Genomic DNA, 20,926 nt, shown 5'->3' on the forward strand with positions numbered 1-20,926 from the left:
CTCCCGTTCTCTGTGACTTAGTATTTGCCGTCAAGCTGTGTGACCCGAAGTAGGGAGAGGGTCCCGAGTTGCGAGTTCAGAGCGAAAGTGCAGAGGGCAGGACTGTGGTTTGGGCCGAATTCCAGCCCTGCCATGAGACAGAAGCAAAGACGGATCCCCCCGAACTCGCGGGACACTGCAGCCTAGCCCCGCAGTCACGGGTTTTCCCTTGCGCTGGACGTCCAGCTTTCCTGAGTTCCGGCTTGTGTCTCCAGGAAGTGGGCAGGCACCCAAGGTGTGAAATGGAATTTAACTTCTGGGGGGACGGGAGCAGACAGGCAGGCGCCTGCGTCCGTCCTTCCGACTGGCCCACCCCCAGAAGCAGCCGTCACGAAGGTGGAGGGGGCGCCGCCCAGCCCAGGATGGCCCGGTGAGTGGGCAGCGCATACCAGAGTCCGGAGAGCTGGCGTCCCATGTGTCCCACGAGACCTCTTTCTGGGAGTCAAGAGCCCAGGTGAGAGCAGTCAGGCACCTCTTGAGCTCACTTGCAAGTGCTCTCTCTGTTTCCTTCCCACACTTAGAGCTGGGCTCTCCCCGACATCCTGCACCGGGTTCTGCTTCCCAGAAAACCTGGCCAGTCGCTCCCCAGGAGTACACAGTGTCCCCACAGGTCAAGGGCAGCCTCATTGAGATTGAGTCTCCCGCCGCTCGCTGCAGAGATGGATGAGCTCCTCTGCTCAGGGTTGGGCTTACCTGGGGATGGCATGAGGGCTGGCTCCCTGCAGCCCTCCTGGGTCTAGGTGGTGTGATGTGCAGCCTCCAGTCCCAGATGGGTCGGAGAGGCTGGCCTGTCTCCAGGGCAGGGTCTTTCCCCTCTTGCATCACCACCGAGGAAACCTTAGGAGGCTCAGGGAGGCCCCCCAAGTTGGGCCAATCTCAAGTGCGGAGGGGAGTGAGCAGTACTCAGGGCCAGGCCCAGAGCCGCGGCCCTTTCCTTGTCAGGCGACAGGCTCTGCCATTAGCTGCCGGTCACACACCTCACCTTCTCCCCAGAGCCTCTTCTCCCTGGAGCCTCTTATCACGGCCCCGCCTGGGGTCCGGCTGGGGCCAGGACCCGTTTCTGACGTGCGGCCTCTGGCTGGAGAGAAATCAGCCGGCATTCCGCCCTCCCTCCGTCGGCAGCAGGTGGTTCCTGAGGCCGGTGTGGGGGCTCAGCGTCGCGAGCACACCCCCCGGCGGCGTCTTCGCTGCCTCAGCAGTGGGTCTTCTTCCTGCAGGTGCCCCCGAACTCTGCACGGGAGCCGACCTCAGACCGGGCTTGTTCGGGCGCGTGGTTGGCACGCAGAGGGGTGAGGGCCGAGAGCGGTGTCCCCTGACTTTCAGGGGACGTGCCAGTGGTTTGAGGCCTGGCCACATCGGCGCTGTGCTTAAAGCCGGTTTTTGTGAAATGGGGTCTTTTAAAAACGTCGCGGTTCTTGTGGGGGCAAGATCCGTGTTATTGAACGTATTTAAATAAAAGGAAACCGTTGGGCCCACGCGGGACGATCCGCGGGATTCCTGAGGTGCCGTCATGTCTGTCGTCTGCAGACGGAGCTCGGTTTACTGCTCCTTTGGCTTCTCAGGTTCCAGCCGTCTCGGGCAGGACGGAAAGTTCCTTCCCGGCTTACCGTGTGGGACGATCACTTTCTGGCCATTTGATCGTCCCCCGACAGCTCACTGTTGATAAGGATGAAATGAAGGCAGACACCGGTCTGGGAGTCCCTCCATCCGGGGGAGCCAGGAATGCAGGCACAACGTCTCTGCCCGGGCGGCCGCAGACGGAGGGAGGCGGCCTTGTGGGGTCGCCCCTCCCCGCACCCGTCCTCCGGGCTCCCCCCGAGGCCTGCCGTGGCCCACAGGAGCCCTGACCCCCGACGGAGACCGTTCTCATCTCAACCAGAGAACTAACATCAGTGGACGTGGTGGAGGCCGCCCTGCGGGGACCCCCAGCCCCCGCCCCCCAACGCCCCAGCTGTAAGCTGCCGCGGGGCATGGGACGCAGAGTCAGAGGAGCAGAGGTGGGGGCCCGGCCTGGCCACTCTGGGAGCGTGTCGTGTGCTGCTCCCGTGGGCCTCTGTGTGACGCCGCGTGTCCGTGGAAGGCCACTTGGCAGAGATGCACAACAGGCTCTCGTGGTGGCAGGACGGAGGCTGACAGCACCCTTTGTCCCAGACTTCCCGAGGGATCGGTGTGACGCGCAGCAGTCCTTTTATTCTGGTAAAACATACCTGATGTAAACTTAGCGCCGTGACCATTTCGTGGATACAGATCCACGGCCCTGAGCACATTCATGTCCCCGTGCGGCCGTCCCCCGTCTGTCTCGGGGACTGTCCGTCTTGCAGAGCCCTCTCCTTCCAGACGATGCCCCCGGCCCAGCTGACCTCCGTCCTGTTCTGTGTCTCCGTGATTTTGGCGAGTCTGAGCGGGGCAGACGGCGTTGATCCCTTTGTGGCCGGCTTTACGGGGGCACACTGTCTTCGAGGTGTTCGCGTGCTGTGGCGCTCTCAGGCTTTCCCTCCCTCGTGAAGCTGGGGAGTCATAGGTCACACGTCTCGGCCCGGGCTGCTCCCTGGGCCCTGCTTCAAGCACCACACACTGTTGGGGCCTCAGGTCCGTTGGGCCCAGACATTCCCAAATCCCAAACCTTAGGTCGTGTTTCAACCCAGCCCCTCTTGGTGGATTCTGTCCCTCTGGAGCCCCGAGAGTTACCTTGTCTCCGCTGGGCCACAGCTCAGTGAGACTCGGGCCTCTCTGCTGCTGCTGACCCTGGGTCCCGGCACCTCCTCCAGGCCCCTTCCTCCTGGAGCCCTGTAGGCACCGGCTTTGCGTCAGGCGACTTCCCTGGATGAGGGTGTGCGGCTGGGGCCTCTGAGGGGTCGGCAGGGCCTGGGAAGCCGGCGCTGGGTCCGCGCGCAGAGAACAGGCTGCTTCTCACCCAGAGGCAAGTGGGGACGTCCGTGGAACTGAGTGATGGGCTATCCAGGGTGTCAGGCGGCCCGTTTGCTGGTGTTGGTGGGCCTGCCATGGATGGTTGACGCCCTAGACCCTCCGTCTCTCTGTTCCCGGAGAATCTGCGTGAGGAAGGAAGCTTGTGGAGCAGCAGCAGGTCAGAGGGTGGTGGGGCGGGTCAGCTGGGCCCCGTGCGTCCTGGGCTCACGGCGGGGACACGCCGACCGTCGTAGGGGCTCGAGGGCCTGGAGGGCCGAGGCAGGGCGCGGGCATGTTCCAAGAGAGAGGAAATGAGGTCTTTCTGCTGGGAATTCTGTGATCGGGGTGAGAACCATAAGCGGAGCTGATTCTGCCTGGAGAATGGTTTTTTAAGCCTAAGAATAGAACGATCAGGACAAAAAATGCAAAATGAGGTCCCGTTTATCTGTAACAAAAGGCTGGTTAAGGTGCGGGAGCTGTTGGATGCTGACGGCACTTACCTCCTGAATCACGTGCAGCCTGTCCGGGCGCTTTGACTCTAGCGTGTGCGGCTGCGGCCCCCGGAGGCACGGCCCGCCCCACCGCACCTTCTGTAAGTGGGCCCGCGGGAGGCTCTGGAAAACACGGGAGGCTCTGGAAAACACGGCTGTAGAAGGAAACATTTTAGCGACCAAACATACTTGAGTTGAGAATAAACATCCCGGACATCAGGTGGTAAATGTTTCCGATTTTGGTGCTTCTGGGCACCAAGGGTAGGACCTTGATGTTGCGGTTTTGCAAACGCTACTGTTAAGTTTGTAGGTTTTAGGTTTGTGTGTTAATTCCCTCTCCGCTTCTCTCGCTGCTTGTAACGGCAAACCCTACACGTTGATGATGCCGAATTCGGTGAATAGCGGTGGGAGAGGACCAGGCGGTTCTCGCGTGATGGCATTCTTGGAGACTTAGTGGTACGAACGGGTCGGCGGGGCTGCCGGGGCGCCCCAAGAGAGGTGGACGTGGTTCTTCCTGCCTGATGCGCGGCAGGCGGGTCTCCGCTGGCCTTTTTTTCCTTTTTAAAGATTGATTTATTTGGGAGAGGGGGTGTGGGGCGGGGATAGCGGGGGAGGGAGACCCCGGCACGAAGCCCCCAGGCTCGATCTCAGGAGCCGAGATCGTGACCTGAGCGGACATCCCGAGTGGCTCTGCGGCCGAGCCAGCCAGCGCCCTCTCTAGCATTTGTCCGGAGGAAGCGCTCGCTGCTTTTGCTCCTGGGAGAGCTGTAAAAGCGCTGTGAGAGTTAAAGTCATCCGGCTTTTTTTTTTTTTTTTTTTTTTGAAGCCGTAACAATTCCAGATTCATCTTTGCTAATGACGTTCATTTTGCTTTGTTTGTGCTCATAACATTGGGTTTGTTAGCTGGCCCCAGACCAGCACTAAAATTAGCAGCCTTTGGACGTCAGGCGTGTTCTGCGCACAGCGTACCCAAGGGGGCGTCTCCAGGGGCCATTCGGAGCCACTGTGTGACCGGAGGGGTCCTGCCTCCCCCTTACGTGTGGCATGGGGAGAGCCGTGGGGACCCGACTGCCCTCTTGTTTAGGTGCCTGTAGCCGTCCTCGGAGGGGCCTGTCGGGGGGCCCTGTTCTCTGGGCTTTGAGTTAGGACTTCAGCAGTCAAGAGCACGGAGCCTTAAAGTCTGCTCTTTTGGGATGAAATATTAAGGGACCGGAAGGCTTTACACCCTGGCAAGAGTTTTAACAGAAAACAGACAGTGTGTGGACAGCCTAAGCCTGTCCGAGAGTGTGTACGCTGACCTTGAACCTCACCGACGGCCAAAGAGTCGGGTTGTTTTATGATCGCTGGCCTTAGGATGTAAACAGTTTCAGAGGCAATAAAAAAGCAAATAAATGCAAAAAGATCACCTTTTATTGCTTTATGTTCTTTTCCTGTTTATTCCTTTGTTTTGAAGCACCGGTAAAATGGAAGGTCGGTTAGCCAGGGGCAGTAGTCCCCTTCAGTTCAGACACTGTATGGTGAGGCGTTCGTCCGCATTAAGGAACCTGGAAAGCGCCAGTCCAGGAGCGCACCGGCGGTCGCACTGTCCGTGGGCTCGTGTGCCATCTCCCAGAGGGACTGCAGGTCTCCGTGCGCAGAACAGCCTTGCCGGGGACCCTGAGGTCCTTGCAGGCCGTGGTGTTGGCGGAGGTTTACTGATGTGAAGTCTGTGCTCTGTCGGGTGAAAAAATTTTCTTTTGTCATAAGACCATTGAGAAATTACCATTGTTGCATGGAAAATATTTTAATACCAATAGCATACAAAGAATATGATCTTGGGATAAAGGCCAATAATTTGAATTGAATAAATTTACCTTAATGAGAAATGAAAAAACAGACCGCCACGGATCGTGTGTGACTCGTTGGGCCTCCGTTTGGGTGCTTGTGCATAGATGTACAGAAAAAAACCTGGAAAAAATGCACAAAAGTGTTCGCCAGTGATTATCTCCAAAAGTCACAATGATGGGTTGTTGGTACTTTCGTCTTTGTGTTTCTGTCTTGTGCTAAAAGTTTTATGCAGGTTGTGTTTTGCCTTTGTAATCAGAAAAGAGAATAAAGCTTTTCCCATTAACATGACTTGCCCAGCTCAGAGCGCTAGAGCCATGGGGACCAGGAACCCACTCTTCGCGGACCCAAGGGGCTGTCCTGTGTCTGGTGGAGTTGAGCGCGGTGCGTCAGACGCCGCTCCCAGGTCCCTCCCCCGCCCCCCGCCCCCGCTAGTGTGGGAGGCCCCCCTACCAGCCACGGTCGGTCACTCGTACGGTCCATCGGGTCTGATGAGGACCCCACCCCCAACACCCCTTTACGAGCAGCACCGGGAGGGGAAACGGTAAGAAGGGAGGCTGTGGGCTGAGGACGGCAGCTGGGTCGTCACCTGGGACCTGGACAGCCTGGGGGGACCTCGCAGGTGACCAGGACTGGGGACAGTACTCACGCTTGTGCTCAGCGCAGACCTGCCCCACGGGGTAGCCCACAGAACCACCCCCCATAGATGCCAGCTCTGAATTTGGGGTTCCTTCATGTCCCAGGACGACCCGCAGAACTCCCTGCAAGCACAGCCCTTACAGTTCTCGCTTGGCTGTGAGGGACACAGCTCAGGGCTGCCGGCAGCTCGTTCGCTAAGCATCTGCCCTCGGCTCAGGTCATGATCCCGGGGTCCTGGGAGCCCCGCATTGCGCTCCCTGCTTCTCCCTGTCCCCCCACCAGCTCTTGTGTGCTCTCTCTTAAATAAATAAAATATCTTTCAAAAAAACAAAACAAACAAAAGCAGAAACAGCACAACTCAGTCCTTGCCCAAAGGAAGCAACCCCAGGGCGGGCGGGGGAGGGCTGGGGGGGCGCCAACTTCCCACCTGCCTCTGCCGGTCAGGCTGCTGCCCTCGAAGCACTCCGTCCACCGGAAACCCAGAACCGCCCCTGGCTTACCGCCCCCCTTGCCCCGGAGGCTGGGGTGGGTTTCCAGCCTGTAATCGTGCGTGGTCAGCCCCTCCCTAGAAACTATGCCAAGGCGCCTGAGTCACCAGGGGACTGTGGTCCACGGGGCTCGTTAGGAATAACAAGAGACGCCCGCCTGGAAGGAAGTTCCTAGGGCTTTCTGTAAGCCTGCGCCGGCCGACAAAACACAGATTCTACCAGAGCCAGAATCTGAGTTCGTCTCCGCTTCCAACGGGGTTTGCCTTCCTCTGTTCCTCGCCACCTTCTGCGGCCATCTGTGCCCTGGGCGACTTCCGCCGCCCTGCTCCAGGTCAGCCCCCGAGTCCTGGGGGGATGGGCAGTGCCCCTTCCTACCTGACCGTGGCCGGGCGGGTCCTGCAGGACAGCGAGAACTCCTCCCCTGCTTCAGCCGGGGCCGGGGCCGGCTGCGGAAGACGGGGCGCCTCGCCCCCAGCAGGCCCAGGTAGTGGGCGGGGCTGGCAGCCGGCCGGTGCGGGGAGTCCCATCGTCCCCATATGTGTGGCCCTTCTGTGGCCGGGGGGGCCCGGAATGAGCGGGGTGGGCGAGCGGAGGCTTCTGGGGAGGGCGCGTCCGTGTGGAAGGTGCTCCTTGCTCCGTCCTTTCCAGCCTCCCGAGCCGCATTCGGCCCCCGGCCCCGCGGCCGCCGACCTCGGTACTTCTCTCTCACCCAGGCCCTTGCAAACCCCTCGTGACCAGCGCCAGGTAGCCAGCCCTGTCTACGAGAGCCTCTGTTGCCCCGGGGGCTTCTGGGGTCCTCTGCACACAGGGCACGCTCAGTAGGTGTTTGCTGGCCCTCAGGACAGTGCAGGTGGTTTTCCCCGTGCCCGCAGCCGGGGCAAGGTAGATTATGCAAGGGGACTAGATTCTGGACTCCGTTCACTTGGGGAGGGGGTGGGGGGTCATCCACACACCCAAGCCACTCCGCGGACCAGCAGGTGCCTGAGACCTCAGCCCAGCCCCGACCCTGTGCTGGAGGCAGCATTGGGTCACCCGGCTGCGCCTCAGCCCCCCAAGGCCCTCCCCACCTCACTTGTCCCCCATGACTTTGGGTTCCCTTCGTGTGCTACAGTGGCTGACAGAGCTTGGGAAAACAGCTTAGGAACTGGATCACCGGCCTGTTACACGGGCCCACAAGTCAGGCCCGGCTGGATGGAAGGTGTGTGGGGACGGGGAAGGGGCATGGAGCTTTCACGGAAGCTACTGAGCTCGTGTCCGTCCCCAGATGTCCGCTGCTTCGCCAGCCTGGAAGTTCCCCAAACCAGCCCTTCGGGTTTTAGGGAGGCTTTCTTGGGGAGGCATGACTGATGAAGTCACTGGCCTGAGGTGATCGACTCTGCCTGCACCCCCTCCCCTCCGGTCCCCGGAGGCCAGGGATAGGTTGACAGCTCCAGCCCCAGCCCCAGGCCTTTCCAAAATACCCTAAGTCGCATGATTCGAGACACCTTGAGGCTGTGCCAGGAGTAGGTGGACACCCCGTATACCGACGGTCGTTTCTCAGTCTAAGTCCGAGCACCCACGAGGCACCCGGCCAGGTACGGTGTGTGGTCACAGCACAGGCTTGTGGGTCCCGCATCCCCCCACGGCCTCCCAGGACTGGGGGCCTCCGTGGTGGAGGCCTGAGGACGGCCTGTGGGTGACGACATCTGCCAGGCTTGGGTGGGGCTGATCTGCCCGGGCTCGTGGGGACAGGTTGGGGGCTCCCCTGCGCAGAGCGATGGAAGGTTCGGACAACGCAGGTTTTCACACTGGCCGCGTTTTGGGTGGATGTGACGGACGGACTTCCTTCCCTCACACGGTTCGTCTGAAGAACATGGGGACTGCCTTGGGAATTGGGAAATCACTTCATCAGGGGTCGCCGGGACGCGGACACCTGTCCCGTCTGACCAGCACGGCCTTCTGGGCCCGCTGCTCCGTCACCGACCCCGTGTCCTGCTTCCCAGCTCCGTGATCGGAGCCCACGCTTTCGGCCGGCTCCCTGGGCTTGCTGGGTGGGCTCGGTCCGCTCACGTGGCACAGCTCGAGTCCACAGGCCTCTGAGCTCCAGCGTGGGAAGCCCTGCGCACTTGTGAGTGCGTGCGTCAGGTCACAGAGGGCGGCCCACAGTGGGGGCATGGAGGGGACCTCTGGGGGGGGTCCACAGAGGACATCACGGGGGGTGTCACGGAGGGAGCTTACAGCCGGTGTGCTTTTATTCAGGGTTGGGCAGTTTAAAACGTTTTTAAAAATAAATTCCACTTTCCTGTAGAATAATATGAAAGCTTTGCATAAAAATGTGAGAATAAACACAGGTTAGAGAAACGGGTGTGGCTGTGGGGGAGCCTGAGGCCTCCCTGTGGGCTCCTCTCTCCTCCGGAGAAGTCACCAGCGCCCCAGCGTCTGTCCCGCGGGCATAGCCACCTTCAGTTTAGATCCCGATACGGGGCCGGTGCTGATGCCTCGTGTGCACCAGTCATTGCTGTGAGGATCTTGGTGCCCGTTTTCTTCCAAACCTACATTTCGTCGTTTTAAACGAGTGTCTGAGCACAGTAGTACGTTCCCGAAAGCGTTGGTTGTGCAGGAGAACACTGTTTCCGAGCGCCGCGTGTCCGTGCGTGTGTCTGCTGGCCACACACCCCGCACGGAAGGGGAGAGTCCTGGGGGTAGGCAGCTGCAGGGCTGGCTAAGGGCTGGAACCTTCTGCCCCGGTTCTCACCGAGACCCAGGCCCGGGCCCCACCGGGGAGCCTTGCACAGAATGCTTTCCTTTTCTTTATCAGTCGGTGCAGACAGACCCGGCGTGTGTGTGCCTGTTTCTAGAGGAATTGTCCGCGCACGCACCACATTCCTCAAGGAATTTGTAATAACCAGAACTTTAGGATGAAAGTAGAACTCTTTTTCTTTAAAAAAAAAAATGTTTATTTTGGAGAGTGTGCGTGCACGGGAGAGAGAGGGAGAGGGGAGGCACACAGTGAGAGCCTCGGGCAGCTTTCCCGCGGAGCGTGGGTCCCGGGGCAGGGCTCGATCTCACAACGCTGAGGTCATGACCTGAGCTGAAATCAGGAGTCAGACGCCCAACCGACTGTGCCACCCGGGCGCCCCGTCTGCATCTCTGATCTGCAAACTGGAAGAGGGAATCTGAGCCGAGTAGGTTTCAGCTGCCCGTCAGTCGCCTCGTGGTCACCATGGGTCCTGCCTCACGCTGTTGGAATGTCCAAACCCAGACTTACTGGGTGAAAAGTAAACGTCCTAACATAGTAAACATTAGTAAGGAATGTGACCAAATACTTCAGTACCTTTCCTCTGTGTGGCTTCCTGTTGTGACTTCAACATGTGTCGTCTTCAACGGGGCCACACTTGGCTGACGGCCAGCCTCCCCTGGGCCCCGCGCCGTGGCCCGCTGTCCCCGCGGCAGCATCTTAGAGCGTCCCTGCGATAGAACGGGCTCCCCCCAAGCTGCCGGTGGAGCCCGTTTTCGGCGCACCTCGGTTCCGAGTCGGCGGTGGCAGTGGTGGGAGTGCTGCCTGCTTCTGAGTGAGGAGGGCCACGCGCCGTCCGAGGCAACAGCTCTTCACCCGCTCTGTCCCCGTCCTCCATTAAAGGATCTGAAGGAGCTTCCTGGAACCAGAAAGAAGAAATCCGTGCGGAGCTGCGGACAGGAAACATTCTGTCGGAGGCGCACAAAATGCATTCATGAGGCAGCGCGAACTAAATAAAGATTCGGGGAGAGTCTGGCCCGTGATGGCAACGTCCATGATCCGCTGGAGCACACGGGGCTCCGGCAGCATAGTCTGACGAGCGTCTGAAAACACGTGTGGAAGGTCCGTACCCTCGTGGTGCGCGTAGCGGAGGGAGGCCTGCCGGTGAACACACCAGTGACGGATCCAGCTCGGCGGCGATGCCGCGTGTGGGCAAGGCTGTGTGGCCGCGCGAGCCCCTGTGGGACATGCCCGCCACACCCTCAGCCGGAGCCCTGCCAGGCACACTCGGCACAGCCGGTGGAGCCACGTGTGAGTGCCCGGGAATAGCCGGTCTGCACTGGAAAAATACCAAATCGTACTGTGGGATGTTTGTGCACGTGACGTGAAGAATGAGTGACCAGCGTGACTCAGACACGGTATGAAGGCCACGAAGCCAGACAGAAGCTGCACAGGACGCGAAGTTCAGGCCGGGCCTGGAGGCGGCGATGCTGATCCCGGGATGGGCGTTGCGGGACGGCCGGCTCCGGGCGGGAGGGAGGTCCTGCTTCTCGAGCCCGGGCTGGGCGCCCGCGGCCAGGCTGAGTGGCACGCCCGGGACAGTCACTTCTCGTGTGCATGTTACTTCCCGATGAGATGCTCCTGGAGATACAGAGTAAGTCATGGGGGTGTCCGTGTCGCAGAGAAACCCCCAGTGGGTCGGGAATGAGGGGATGATGGGCTTTGGGGTGGGGGGCATTTTCAACAGAGGGGTGAGGCCGGACCTCACCTGGCTGGCGGCACGCAAGGCCTGAGGAGGGGAGGGAAGGTGACCCGGGTGAGGGAAAGTGCGGGCAAAGACCCTAAGGTCGGGGCAGTGGGGAGGGCAGAGGGCTGGAGCTGTGAGTGACCAGCGGCCGTGGGCAGGAGGTCAGCGGGGCCTCGTGCACCTGTTACTCGTGCTCTGAGTGGAAGGGAAACCTGGGACTTGGGGAGAGCGTGGAATGAGGGCCCCATAGGGTCACCCGGCTGGTGTCACAGATAGCGGCAGGGGTCGGGTCGAAGTGCCGAGTGAATCAGCGGGTGTGCGTGAGGCGTCTGCCCTGACCAGAGTGCGTTCTCCACGCTGGGCTCGTGGTGCTGCCGGGAATGCTGCTCCCGGGTCCCCGGCCGAGCCCGGCTGCCTGCAGCCGTTGCATGAGCCCCGGAGGCACTCGTGGTCGTCCGTTTCCACGGCTCCTGGAACCAGGCCGCTGGCGCCACTTTCTGCAGCCCCGTGCGTGGGGTTTGTGACAGAAGCTGTGGGCAGCCTGGAAGGGCGAGTCCTCTGTCCACTGAAGCTTGAACACCCGCCTGTGGCTCTCCGTCTCGTGGACAGGAGGAGAACACAGCAGGGGCGCAGAAAGGCGGCTGTGGCCCACGTCCTTCAGAGCTTGGTTAGGAAGTTTCCTGGACAAGGGAGAAGGCCGGCCCCCAGGGAGACCAGGCCGCATCCCAGGGGAGGTTGCAGTGCAGGAGAGGGGACATGACGGGGACTTGGAGCCCTGCCTTGGGGGAAGACAGGAGAGGCTTTGGCGTCCGTGGCAGGTGCATGGAGCCGGCTTTGCCCTGGGTCAGACCGTGTGCTCCCCCCAGACGCCAACTCTCTCCGCGATCACCTTGGGAAGGAGGCCCACGGGCTTCTCCGCCTGCCACGGGCACTGCTTGCCGGCGTCCACGCTGAGAAGGTGCCCTGGGGGTTGGCTGAGCTGGAGGGAGGCTCTGACACCCGCCCACTGTGGGTGAGCCGGCTTCCCGGGGCTGGTCTCCCCGGACATGTGTCGGGGAAACAGGTGCACAGCTTAAGCGGATACAAGTGCCCCCAGAAGTTCCCTGTGGGGCACATGGCTTATGCTCAACTTTACACTAACTTCGCGTAACTTTAGACCTTTTTGCTAAATACCACTTGACCGTGTGGGAGAATCCAGGGAGGGCTTCTCGGAGCGGGACAGATGTCACCTCTGCTGTGGGCAGCGTGGTGGTCCCGTCTACACACTCAGGTCTGCGGTGCAGGACCCAACGGTTGGGGTTGGTGGGTGGACCCGCGCTGGCTCGAGTCCGCAGCCGTGGGGCTGGCATGAACCCAGGGACGGACCCTAGAGCCGCCTGCCTGCCGCGAGGACTGCAGATTTCCACCGGCGTCCAGCGGCTGCGGTGTTTTCGACCCCGTCCCGCCGGTGCTCTTCCGTTTCTCCTGGAGCAGAAGCATTGAGATGCCGCGACGCGGAATTGCCTTTACGCCACGTGATGCGGTCAGCGCCGCAGTTCCCCGTGGGCGTGAAGACACTGTCAGGGGCGTGGCAGCTGGTCGGCCTCCCGACCCAGGCCTGCTGTGCATTCCTCGTCTAACTCCGAGCAGCCTGAAACCACGGAGGGGGCCGTCCTCGTGTCTCTGGCCACGTGGCTGGCAGTCGAGGCTGGGGGCCAGATTTTTGCTCAAATACACTTAAAAATTGTCACAGGCCTCAGTTTACCAGTCAAGAAAAGCGTCATAGTAATACTAAGAGCCCACAAAGTTGTGGTGAGACTCAGCGCCTCCCGAGGGTCGCCAGCCGCGCCAGGGATGCTGCTCTGGTGGCCGTCGCCACGAAGGTGACACTGGGGATTTTACGAGCACTTTCTCTTTCGTATCACGGGAAAGCGGGAGTGTGGTCACACCACATAGGTTTTGAGCTTGAACAAGGTCAGATAAAAGTACCTCCGCTCCCTGGGCCTCGGCGGAAATGTCTGAGGTTGAGATGAAAACGTGTCACGCGTCGTGCGGCCGTGGCTTTCCGTGACCTTTCTGCAGGGTCTCTGAAGATGAACCCTCGCCACGCCTCCCAGGAGACTCGCCCATGGTGACTGCGTGTCGCGTCAGACAGGCACACCTCCCCAGGGCTCGTCCCTCCGCCGGCAGGTCACGGCGTCCACACTGTCTCCCGGTCCCCATGGGTCATGCGGTGTGGCTGCCAGTCACCACCACTCTGGGGCCTGGTGCACGGCTGCTGAGATAGAGCGGCGTTCTCGGGCACTCGCCCTGAAGCTCGGGACTCCCCCGTGTCCTGTCGCGGCCCCGTCCAGCGCAGTGCACAGAGCACGACCAAGGGTGAAATCTCGTTTGTCAGAGGTGGACGTTGATGCATTTGGAAGTTTGTGTTTCCTGAAGTTTGGGGTGTTGGAGAGCCGAGTGAGGAGGGGAGGACCCGGAGTCGAGTGGGGTTTTGTCTCTGGTCAGTGCGTTTCCACAGCTCTCAGAGTTGGGGGCTGGGGGTGGGCGTGGGGGTGGGGGTGGGGGCGGAGAGGGACAGGGAGCCTCGTGCCGGTGCTGCTGCAGGTGTGGCTCTGGGGGCCCAGCCCTGTCGTCCGTCTGCCTGCCTGGCCGGGGGAGGGCAGGAGGCCAGCCCCTCCCCCGATGGAAGCAGGTGGGTGTCCACGTGCCCTCTCGGTGGGTACCGGCGGCTCACAACGGTGCAGCGGTCAGGACCTGAGCGCATTTTAGGCCGGTTCTCTCCAACCAACTGCTGTGCCTTCCGCGCTCAGCCGTAGCAAGTCAGGTGACTGTCACACCCTCGCCCACCAGCTCCCACACGGTGGGTACCCCAGGAGCATCCCACTGGGCAGGAGACCCCCACCCCCCAACCCCCAACCGCAGGGTCCCCGTGTCCTCGGGTGCGCCCCGTTCTTCCTGGCGGCTTCCAGCAGAGGCCGTGGCGTCCCTGCGCTCTGTTGGGACGTTTTCCCTGTCCGCCCCCGGGTGCTCAGGGTCCTGCAGATGTGAGGCTGCCGGAGGCCGACTTGCCTTCAACACGTCACCAGGGACCTGTGCCTCTTGTCCCAGCGACTGTTCTGGGTCCCGAGTGGGGGAAAGGCTGCAGAGGACTGTTTCCCTGAAGGGTCACTCCCTGCTGTCCCGGGAGGAGGGGCGGCAGGTGTGTTCCCCGTGCGCAGCCCCACCCCGCCAGCCGCCACGGTGCTCTTTCCCGATGGGGACGGTGTCGCGGTCGAAGAGCTGGTTCTGCCATGACACAGCCCCTGTGGAGTTTGCCGTCAGCTGCCGACACGTGGGCTTGACCTTGGATCCCCCAGGATGGGCACAGCCACCGGGGACCCGACCCCCCAGCTGGGTGTGTGAGCCCAACGCCAGCTGTGGGCAGGGCGGAGTCGGGCTTCTAGCTGGTGCGTTCGGGGGACGACTTCACTAATGCCAGACGCCAGACAAACAAAGCTGAGAACAGGAAAAACTAAGAATGTGCTCGAACGTGTCACCACAATGCTGGTCACGATAATTTACCTGAAGCCGATCGTCCGGGCCCGTCCTGACAGCATCACGACAGCCCCCTCTTACGTGCCAGCAGACTCGCTCTGGTCATTCCAGCAGCTTAGTCCACGTGTGGCCACGGCCATCCTGACTGTGGCCGTATGGCTGCGTGTCCTGAAGGAAGGAAGCTGCAAAGAACTTTCTGGATTTTGACCCTTGCGGATGTTGTGGCCTCGGGGCTCCAGGACTGTGTTTTTCAGACTCTGCGTGGCGCATCCGGGGTCGGGCCGGAGAGGGGCCTCCTCGAGAGCCCACCGGAAGTTCAGGAAAGGCTGCTTGTCGGGTGAGACCGATTGCGAGCGGCAGCGCCGGGCATCCGAGAAGCGGGCCTCGCGGGGGATTCGGGGAGCAGGACCGCGCGGGGACCTCCGCCTCCTGCCGCTTGCTCATGGGGCAAGGCGCACGCGTGCTGTGGGGCGTCTGCCTCCGGGGAGTGATGGCGGGTTTTCTCCGCGGGGCGGGAGGTCGTGCGGCGCCCTGCTTCGTAGCTCGCGGCGCCCACAGGCCCAGGAAAGCCTGCTTGCGGCGGCCTCCTTCGGCCGAGGACTCTGGGAAGACAAGCTTGGCCTGACTCGTTTGGTGTATGGGGAAAATAAGTGGTGCTTTGTCCACTGTGGTCCCAGCGTCTGTCCCCCGGTACAGCTTCAGGGCCCGGAGGGTTTGGTACCATGTGGGGTTTGCCGAGGACTGCGGCCAGGGCCCCGCGGGAGCTGGGGGGCGCCTGCGTGGCGTCTGTTGGCCGTGGTCCCACGGGGCAGTGATGGGCGAAGCCTGTGTTCCACGTTCAGGATCACCCTGGGCAGCCGTGCACCGCGGTCGTCTGCGTCACCGTCTGCTCTGAACCCCACGTCCGCAGGGGTGAAGCGTGTCTGTGGCGTCGTTTGTAGCTGACCAGGAGGTCGGTGGAGGAGCAGGACGCCACCCTGCCCCTCACCGGGTTTGGGGTGACCGGGAAGGTGCCATTGGAGGACTGTCGTCTCCGGGCTGACTCTGCGCTTTCCTCCCAGTGGTGGTGCCGGGTGATTTTCGCTCAGTCTGTCCCCGACATACAGGATATCTCTGCCCCCGTTTGGGAGCCCCACTCGCATGTTCTCCCACATAGAGGTGATGACCGGTTTGCAGACCGCCCGCCCGCACCCTGGGAAGGTCACGCACTCCCCTCTGAACGCGGTGTGTTTATCCACACGCTTTCCCAGCGACGTCGCTCCTTCATCCTGCTGGGCAAGGCGCCGTGTGCCATCGGGAGGCGTGCGACCGGTCTGGGACGGAAAGCGTCGGGAACCACCTTAAGCTCAAACCTCACACACTGCGACCGCAGGAACCACAAAGGCTTCGTGTTTCCCACATGAGTGTATACAGCTCCATGTTCCTGCTGCAGACACGTCCGTTCTGGTAAATCCCCTTAAGTGAACTTCACTGCATGGAATCAGGTTTGGCCCGATCTACAGTCTCGATGAAAACTCCTTAAAACAAGCAAAATCGTGTCTGGAAAAGTCACCCTAATTTGCAGTATTTCATACTGAGCGCAGGGAACGTGACTTGAAGCCATCACTGTGCTCGCTTGCCGGGTGGCGACGTGCCAGGCTCAGTGGCGACGGTGAGGCCTGCGGTCACGGCCACCACACTGCTTCCTCCCTGCCGCCGGCTGCTCTCACATGGCGGGTCACTGTGTGCGCGGGCTGTGCCGATGATGTGCTTGGCTGGGGAGGCAGTGCTGGGGTCGATGAGGCTGACCGCCAGGCTCGGCAGAGGCCGGACGTCTGTGTCTTGGAGCCACAGGCCGGCTGTCGACCGGCAGGCTGGTGCATGACCTTTGGGCCCGGGATGAGGTCCTGGGACATGGCCGCAGCCAACGGGTGGCATCACTGTCTTTCCTCTGGAACCACACACTCCGTGGCTGCAGCCATGTCTGCCGGTCCCTTGGGACCGTGGACGCCCCGGTGATTGCGGAGCCGCTGCCTTGTGCCCGTAGGTGCACTGCTCTCTCCTCAGCCAAGATGGCGAGCTTCTCCGTGCCACAGGCTGGGGCGAGCTGCGGCCACACACGGTTCTTGAGATGGCCCCAGGCCCCGGGTGAAGGGGGGGGCCCTGGCCCTGCAGAAGAGCTCCCCTCTGCTCGGCCCCGTTTTCCTTGTCCAGGCACCCGCCGACGCACGCTTGGGCTTCCAGGTCTTCTCTTGCTTAGAATGCCGCTAAGCACAGGGCACAGCTCCTTCCTTGAGATCCTGCTTTCGGTCTGTCCGGTGAGTGCCTGGAGTGGGCCTGCCGCGTCGGATGGCGAGTCCGTCCCGTTTCCGTGGCGGCCCCATCGGCTGCCTGCTGCACACGGCTTCTGCGCGTCCTCACTGGCACTGGCTAGTTTTTGGTTTCCGCTCCTGCCGTCCTCCTGGGCGCGAGGCGCTGTGTCGCTATGGTCTTGTCTCGCGTTTCCCGAGGGGTCAGTGACGTTGGGCATCTCTTCGTGGGCATGTCTGTCATGTGTGCGTCGTCTTTGTGGAAATGTCTTCTCAAGCCTTTTGCCTGAGTTTCTGCTGGGTTCGTTATGCTCTGTGGCTGCATCTGTGTCCTGAGTGGGACTGCGGGCTGCGGGGTTAGGTCATGGTGACTTGGCGTGGGTCACTGGGTGCCCAGAACGGTGGGGAGGGGGTGGGAGACAGTGGGGAGCAGGGTCACTGCCGTGCAGCGACTGTGAGATGTTTCAGAAGATGCTCAGCGCGGAGTCGGGGGTCCCGTGTGTACTTGAGGATAACTGGGTCTGTGAGGGAGCAAGGGTGACTTTGCAGCCTGGGTCCCCGGTGAGGGCCGGGCAGGACAGCGGGCACGGAGGGTGATGGTGACAGAGATGCTATCATGCGGGCCGCCCGTAGATCACAGACACCAGGAGACGCCGGGGCCGCCCCCCGGGGCTCCGCACCCCGACTGGCAAGGACTCGCCCCCGTCGGCATGTGGGCTGTTCGTGCCAAGGCTGCAAAGCAAAAGAGTGTTTCTGGCGGGGTTTCAGGGAAACGATTTTCTCCGAGAGTGCATTAGAGAACGTCTTACGGCAACTTCGGAAGCTTTTAAAAAGGACGTAGGATCGTCTGCAGCAAGGAAGGGGAAGCGCATGGCAGGGCTGGGGTGAATTTAACGTGTGTCACGAACCCCAAACGCAGGTGGGTCTCTGTCCCCTTCTCATCTGAGGGTTACGTAGCAGACGTGCTGGTTCGGAGAAGTTCTCGGCCGCGGGTGTGAAGAGTGTCCAAAGGCGAACCAGGCGAAGACGGCGTCCGGCGTCGTGGTGTTCACATCACATCACATCACGCGTGCCCGAGAGCTCGCGGCCACATGGGTGCGCTTGTAACACGCGTGCTCGGTACTCACAGCGTCACTGCCCCCCACGGGGCCCCATCCTGGCTGCATCAGGACCGCGAGTCCCTGGGAAGAAGCTGCTGCCCGGGTCCCCGGCCCCTGGAAGGCTCCGTGGCTCCCCCAGCTCCCGCCTGCGTCCCGGGCCCAGTCGGTGAAGAGACCCGCTGTTTCCTAGCCCAAACCCTAACCCTAACCCCGCCATGGCACTGAGGTGTCGGACGCCACTGGGCACCTGCCACGGGCTGCCGGCGTGCCGGCGTCCTGCCGAAGCCTGGTGCCCGTGCTGCGTGGCTTTTTATTTTACCTGCAAGGGGTTAAGGGAGTCCGGGCCGCACCTCTTGCCTGTGTGTGGTCCCAGAGGCTCCCCGAGGTCTGTCACCATGTCCCGAAACGACCGCCGGTTGCGCAGCCCTGTCGGAGCAGTGCGGACGCTCTGTGGACCCTGTAGTCAGAACAGCACTGAGGTCCTGACGATGCTCCATCTCGCTCGTTACAGAAGTCCACAACCGAAACACAAGCTGAGGACAGCTTCTTGTATAAAACATCAAATTGTAGGCAGGGCCCAAGACTTTGGCTTTCTGAACCAACGGGCGTCTGACTGAAGCACGACGGAGCTAGACAAGTGGGTCCTTTGGTGGTGGACGTGGCCCCACACGGGCCCCAGGGCAGTGCTCCGGCCCCAGCTCTGCTGAGGACACCGCAGACGGGGCTCGCGGCAGGTCCCATGCTGTGGCCTGTGTTCCGTCATGACCATGCGCACATGGGGGCTTTGGTGGCCAGTGGAGGATGTGGCCGTCACACTCCCATTGGGAGGGTCGGGAAACTGGCCTCCCCGCGTGGCTGGGCGGCTCTGACCTGTCTTTCCCTGGAGTTGCTAGTGCTGCACACGGTGTTTTGGGGCCACTGTGTCAGGATCCTGCTGAATCTGGGGGTCCTTAGCACATGGCCCTGACCCACGGGCACGGCCTGGTGTGCAGGGCAGCTCATAGGGCACGCTCCACCCAGTGGTGCCGACAGCCCGCTCTGTTCCTCTGAGGATCATGACGCAGCTGATGCCCTCACCTGCGTGCCCGCCGGTGACCTTCCTCGGTGACCCGTCACCCACTGTTACCTTGGCTGAGTCACAAGGAACCCCAGCCTGAAAGCTCCGGTGATTCAGCATTGGGTCTGCAGCCCAAGGGCAGGTGGTCCCCCGGGCCCTGCCGGCACTGCCCCTCGCGGCTCCCTGTCACAGCCATGGCAGCCTGGGATCCTTGTGGCTCCGGCCACACGGGCCTCCTCCCCCAGCAGCAGCTTCCGCGGAGCAAGGAGGTGCGCAGGGGAGACTGGGCCCCCCTTCCCTGGCCGACCGCTGTTGCCGTCATGGTCCTCCGGCTGTGGGACTGCTGGCTCACGGGGTCACTTTGAGGGTTATGTTTTGTGTTTCACGGTTTACACAGCGACCCAACTGTCCTCTGAAGCGGCTATACCCTTTCACTCTCCCCGAGTACAGTGACACTGGCTCTCTGGCGTCCACTCTGGGGACAGCCGTCCTGCCGGGCGGGTGCCCCACCGTGGGGCGGCCGTTTCTGATGACTGAGCAACGACCTGCAGGGAACTGACAACAGAAAGGTCCTAAAACGGCGAACGTTAGGATTTAATGTATGTGAGTCACACCCGCTCTGAGACCGGTCATCGCTGACCGGCGGAATCACCTGGAAAGTACGGAGTTCTCTACAGCAAGAGGGGTTGCAGCGTGGTCTCTGGGACGCAGCCCCAGGACCCAAGGTGGGCAGGTTTCTCCAGAAGGACCCGTCCTGGTGGGAGTGGGTGCACCCACGTCTCGTCCCAGTGGACAGCATCCAGGGCAGCCGCCCTGCCCTCCCCTGGGAACCCGACCCTGCTGTGTCCTCTCCGCGGTGGTACTGGGGTTAACGTCGGGTCCAGCTCCGTGTGGCGGTTTCTCAGCTGGAGTGATTCTGTTGTGACCTCCCCCAGGAGCTTGGACCATCTGGAGGCCTTTCTGGCCGTCTCCCCTGGGGGGCTGCTGTTGGCACCGTGGGGGCAGAGGGTGGGGGGCACAGGGCCAGCAGCCCCCATACCACAGAGTCCAGGCCGGCAGACTCGCCCTGCAGGCGTCCCCTGCCCCGGGTGCCCCCCTCCCGTGGGTGTGTGGACACGGCCTGACTCGAAACGCCCAGGCTCAGTGTAAACGCCAGTAACATGTCCCATCTGCGCGGTCATCTCAGCCAACAGGCCTCCACGGGGCCCCGAGTCAGAGTCCGGACTCTTTCTCCCTTGGTCACTGTGTTACGGAGGCTCTGGGAGCATCTGGAAGGGCTTTGTGTCCTGTCTGGGAAGCTTTTATCTTATTTTGTTTTATTTCTTCTTCTTACGAAGCAGGTTCCTTTAGCTGCTACTTTGCCAGAGCAGCATCACATCTGAAAGGGCATCGTCTCCCTCAAGTCGCGCGTGTTGGTCAGAACAGACCGTGTGTGTTTGCTCTCCGGGCGCGTGGCTGCCCTGGGAGTCGCAGGCCCGGTGTCCCCGTGGGAAGCCCAGTCCGCTGAGGACAGCATGCTGCCCAGGCTGGGGTCGTGGGCTCATCGCCTGCCTGGCCCTCCCCACATCTGAGTTTCCGACCCGGAGAGAAGACAGAAGCAATGTTGAATGTGACCCCTGGGCCTCTAGAGTGGGATCTTATCAAGACCTTGAAAACCAGCTTCTCCAAGGGCTTCGTTCTGCCCTGTGTATTGTCGCGTCCGTGGCCATCATCTCTGGACTTTGACCTCTGCTCCTGGTCCCTGCTGGCAGAGCCCTGCTGGCTCACCAGGCCCTTCGCTTTGTTCAGCGGGACTGGGGTCCGCGTGGGTACCAGACCCCCCGGGTTTTACCCTGGACCTGCCCCATCTGGTAAAGCCGCTTTGTCTTGCTGGTGTTTCTCTTCCTTCATCTGGCAGATTGGGGTATGGGGCCGCCAGCCCCTGGGAACCATGGGTCGCTCAATACGATGGCTGCACCTGGTGCCGAGTGTTTCCTTTAAAAAGGTCGAGGTATAAGGAGTGTTTTCAAACGGACTGGTAACTTGCTCCCTGTTTGCTGTTAAACTGCTACCCTGGAGCGCCTGGGGGGCTCTGTTGGGGAGGTGACGGCCTTCAGCTCAGGTTATGATCTCGG

The 20,926-nt window shown here is 61.6% G+C and overlaps 3 protein-coding genes across 12 annotated transcripts in view; 1 reads left to right on the plus strand and 2 right to left on the minus strand.

The window, feature by feature from the left end:
* The window catches only part of ATP11A (ATPase phospholipid transporting 11A), a 105,644-nt gene that overhangs the window by 13,275 nt on the left and 71,443 nt on the right, over window positions 1-20,926 (plus strand). The gene's annotated exons all lie outside the window — the stretch shown is intronic.
* On the minus strand, window positions 2,035-8,337 carry LOC132002714 (uncharacterized). 4 transcript variants are annotated; one of them, XR_009399975.1, is made up of 5 exons: window positions 6,764-7,951; window positions 5,291-5,384; window positions 4,844-5,150; window positions 3,447-3,592; window positions 2,035-3,341 (listed from the first exon to the last, which is right to left on the minus strand). XR_009399975.1 is itself a non-coding variant. In XM_059377814.1 (3 exons), exons 1-3 carry the CDS (start codon window positions 7,410-7,412, stop codon window positions 5,129-5,131), a joined length of 765 nt encoding a protein of 254 aa, XP_059233797.1. In that variant the 5' UTR covers window positions 7,413-8,337; the 3' UTR covers window positions 4,691-5,128. The 4 variants fall into 4 exon arrangements, 1 of the variants encoding a protein (XP_059233797.1); XR_009399977.1 differs by lacking the exon at window positions 6,764-7,951 and adding an exon at window positions 6,608-6,755; XR_009399976.1 differs by lacking the exon at window positions 6,764-7,951 and adding an exon at window positions 6,328-6,601.
* LOC132002937 (uncharacterized) lies at window positions 8,613-11,899 on the minus strand. Its single transcript, XM_059378224.1, has 3 exons — window positions 11,702-11,899; window positions 10,235-10,893; window positions 8,613-10,023 (listed from the first exon to the last, which is right to left on the minus strand). Exons 1-3 carry the CDS (start codon window positions 11,897-11,899, stop codon window positions 10,002-10,004), a joined length of 879 nt encoding a protein of 292 aa, XP_059234207.1. The 3' UTR covers window positions 8,613-10,001.

This window comes from Mustela nigripes, chromosome 15 (assembly GCF_022355385.1).
Source record: "Mustela nigripes isolate SB6536 chromosome 15, MUSNIG.SB6536, whole genome shotgun sequence".
NCBI classification, from domain to species: domain Eukaryota; kingdom Metazoa; phylum Chordata; class Mammalia; order Carnivora; family Mustelidae; genus Mustela; species Mustela nigripes.

Bases quoted from the DNA above. Each gene is read 5' to 3' on its own strand.
- LOC132002714 (XM_059377814.1), bottom strand. From the start codon at position 7,412: ATGCTGCCTCCAGCACAGGGTCGGGGCTGGGCTGAGGTCTCAGGCACC. The intron at 5,385-6,763 runs GTAGGAAGGGGC...CATTTTTTCCAG, and splicing joins ACCCGCCCGGCCACGGTCAG to GTTTTTTTCTGTACATCTAT. The intron at 5,151-5,290 runs GTAAATTTATTC...TTCACCCGACAG, and splicing joins TTTTTTCATTTCTCATTAAG to AGCACAGACTTCACATCAGT.
- LOC132002937 (XM_059378224.1), bottom strand. From the start codon at position 11,899: ATGTCCGGGGAGACCAGCCCCGGGAAGCCGGCTCACCCACAGTGGGCG. The intron at 10,894-11,701 runs GTCTGACCCAGG...TCCCCTCCTCAG, and splicing joins GCGTCTGGGGGGAGCACACG to GCCTTGCGTGCCGCCAGCCA. The intron at 10,024-10,234 runs GTACGGACCTTC...TTCTGGTTCCAG, and splicing joins CCGCTACGCGCACCACGAGG to GAAGCTCCTTCAGATCCTTT.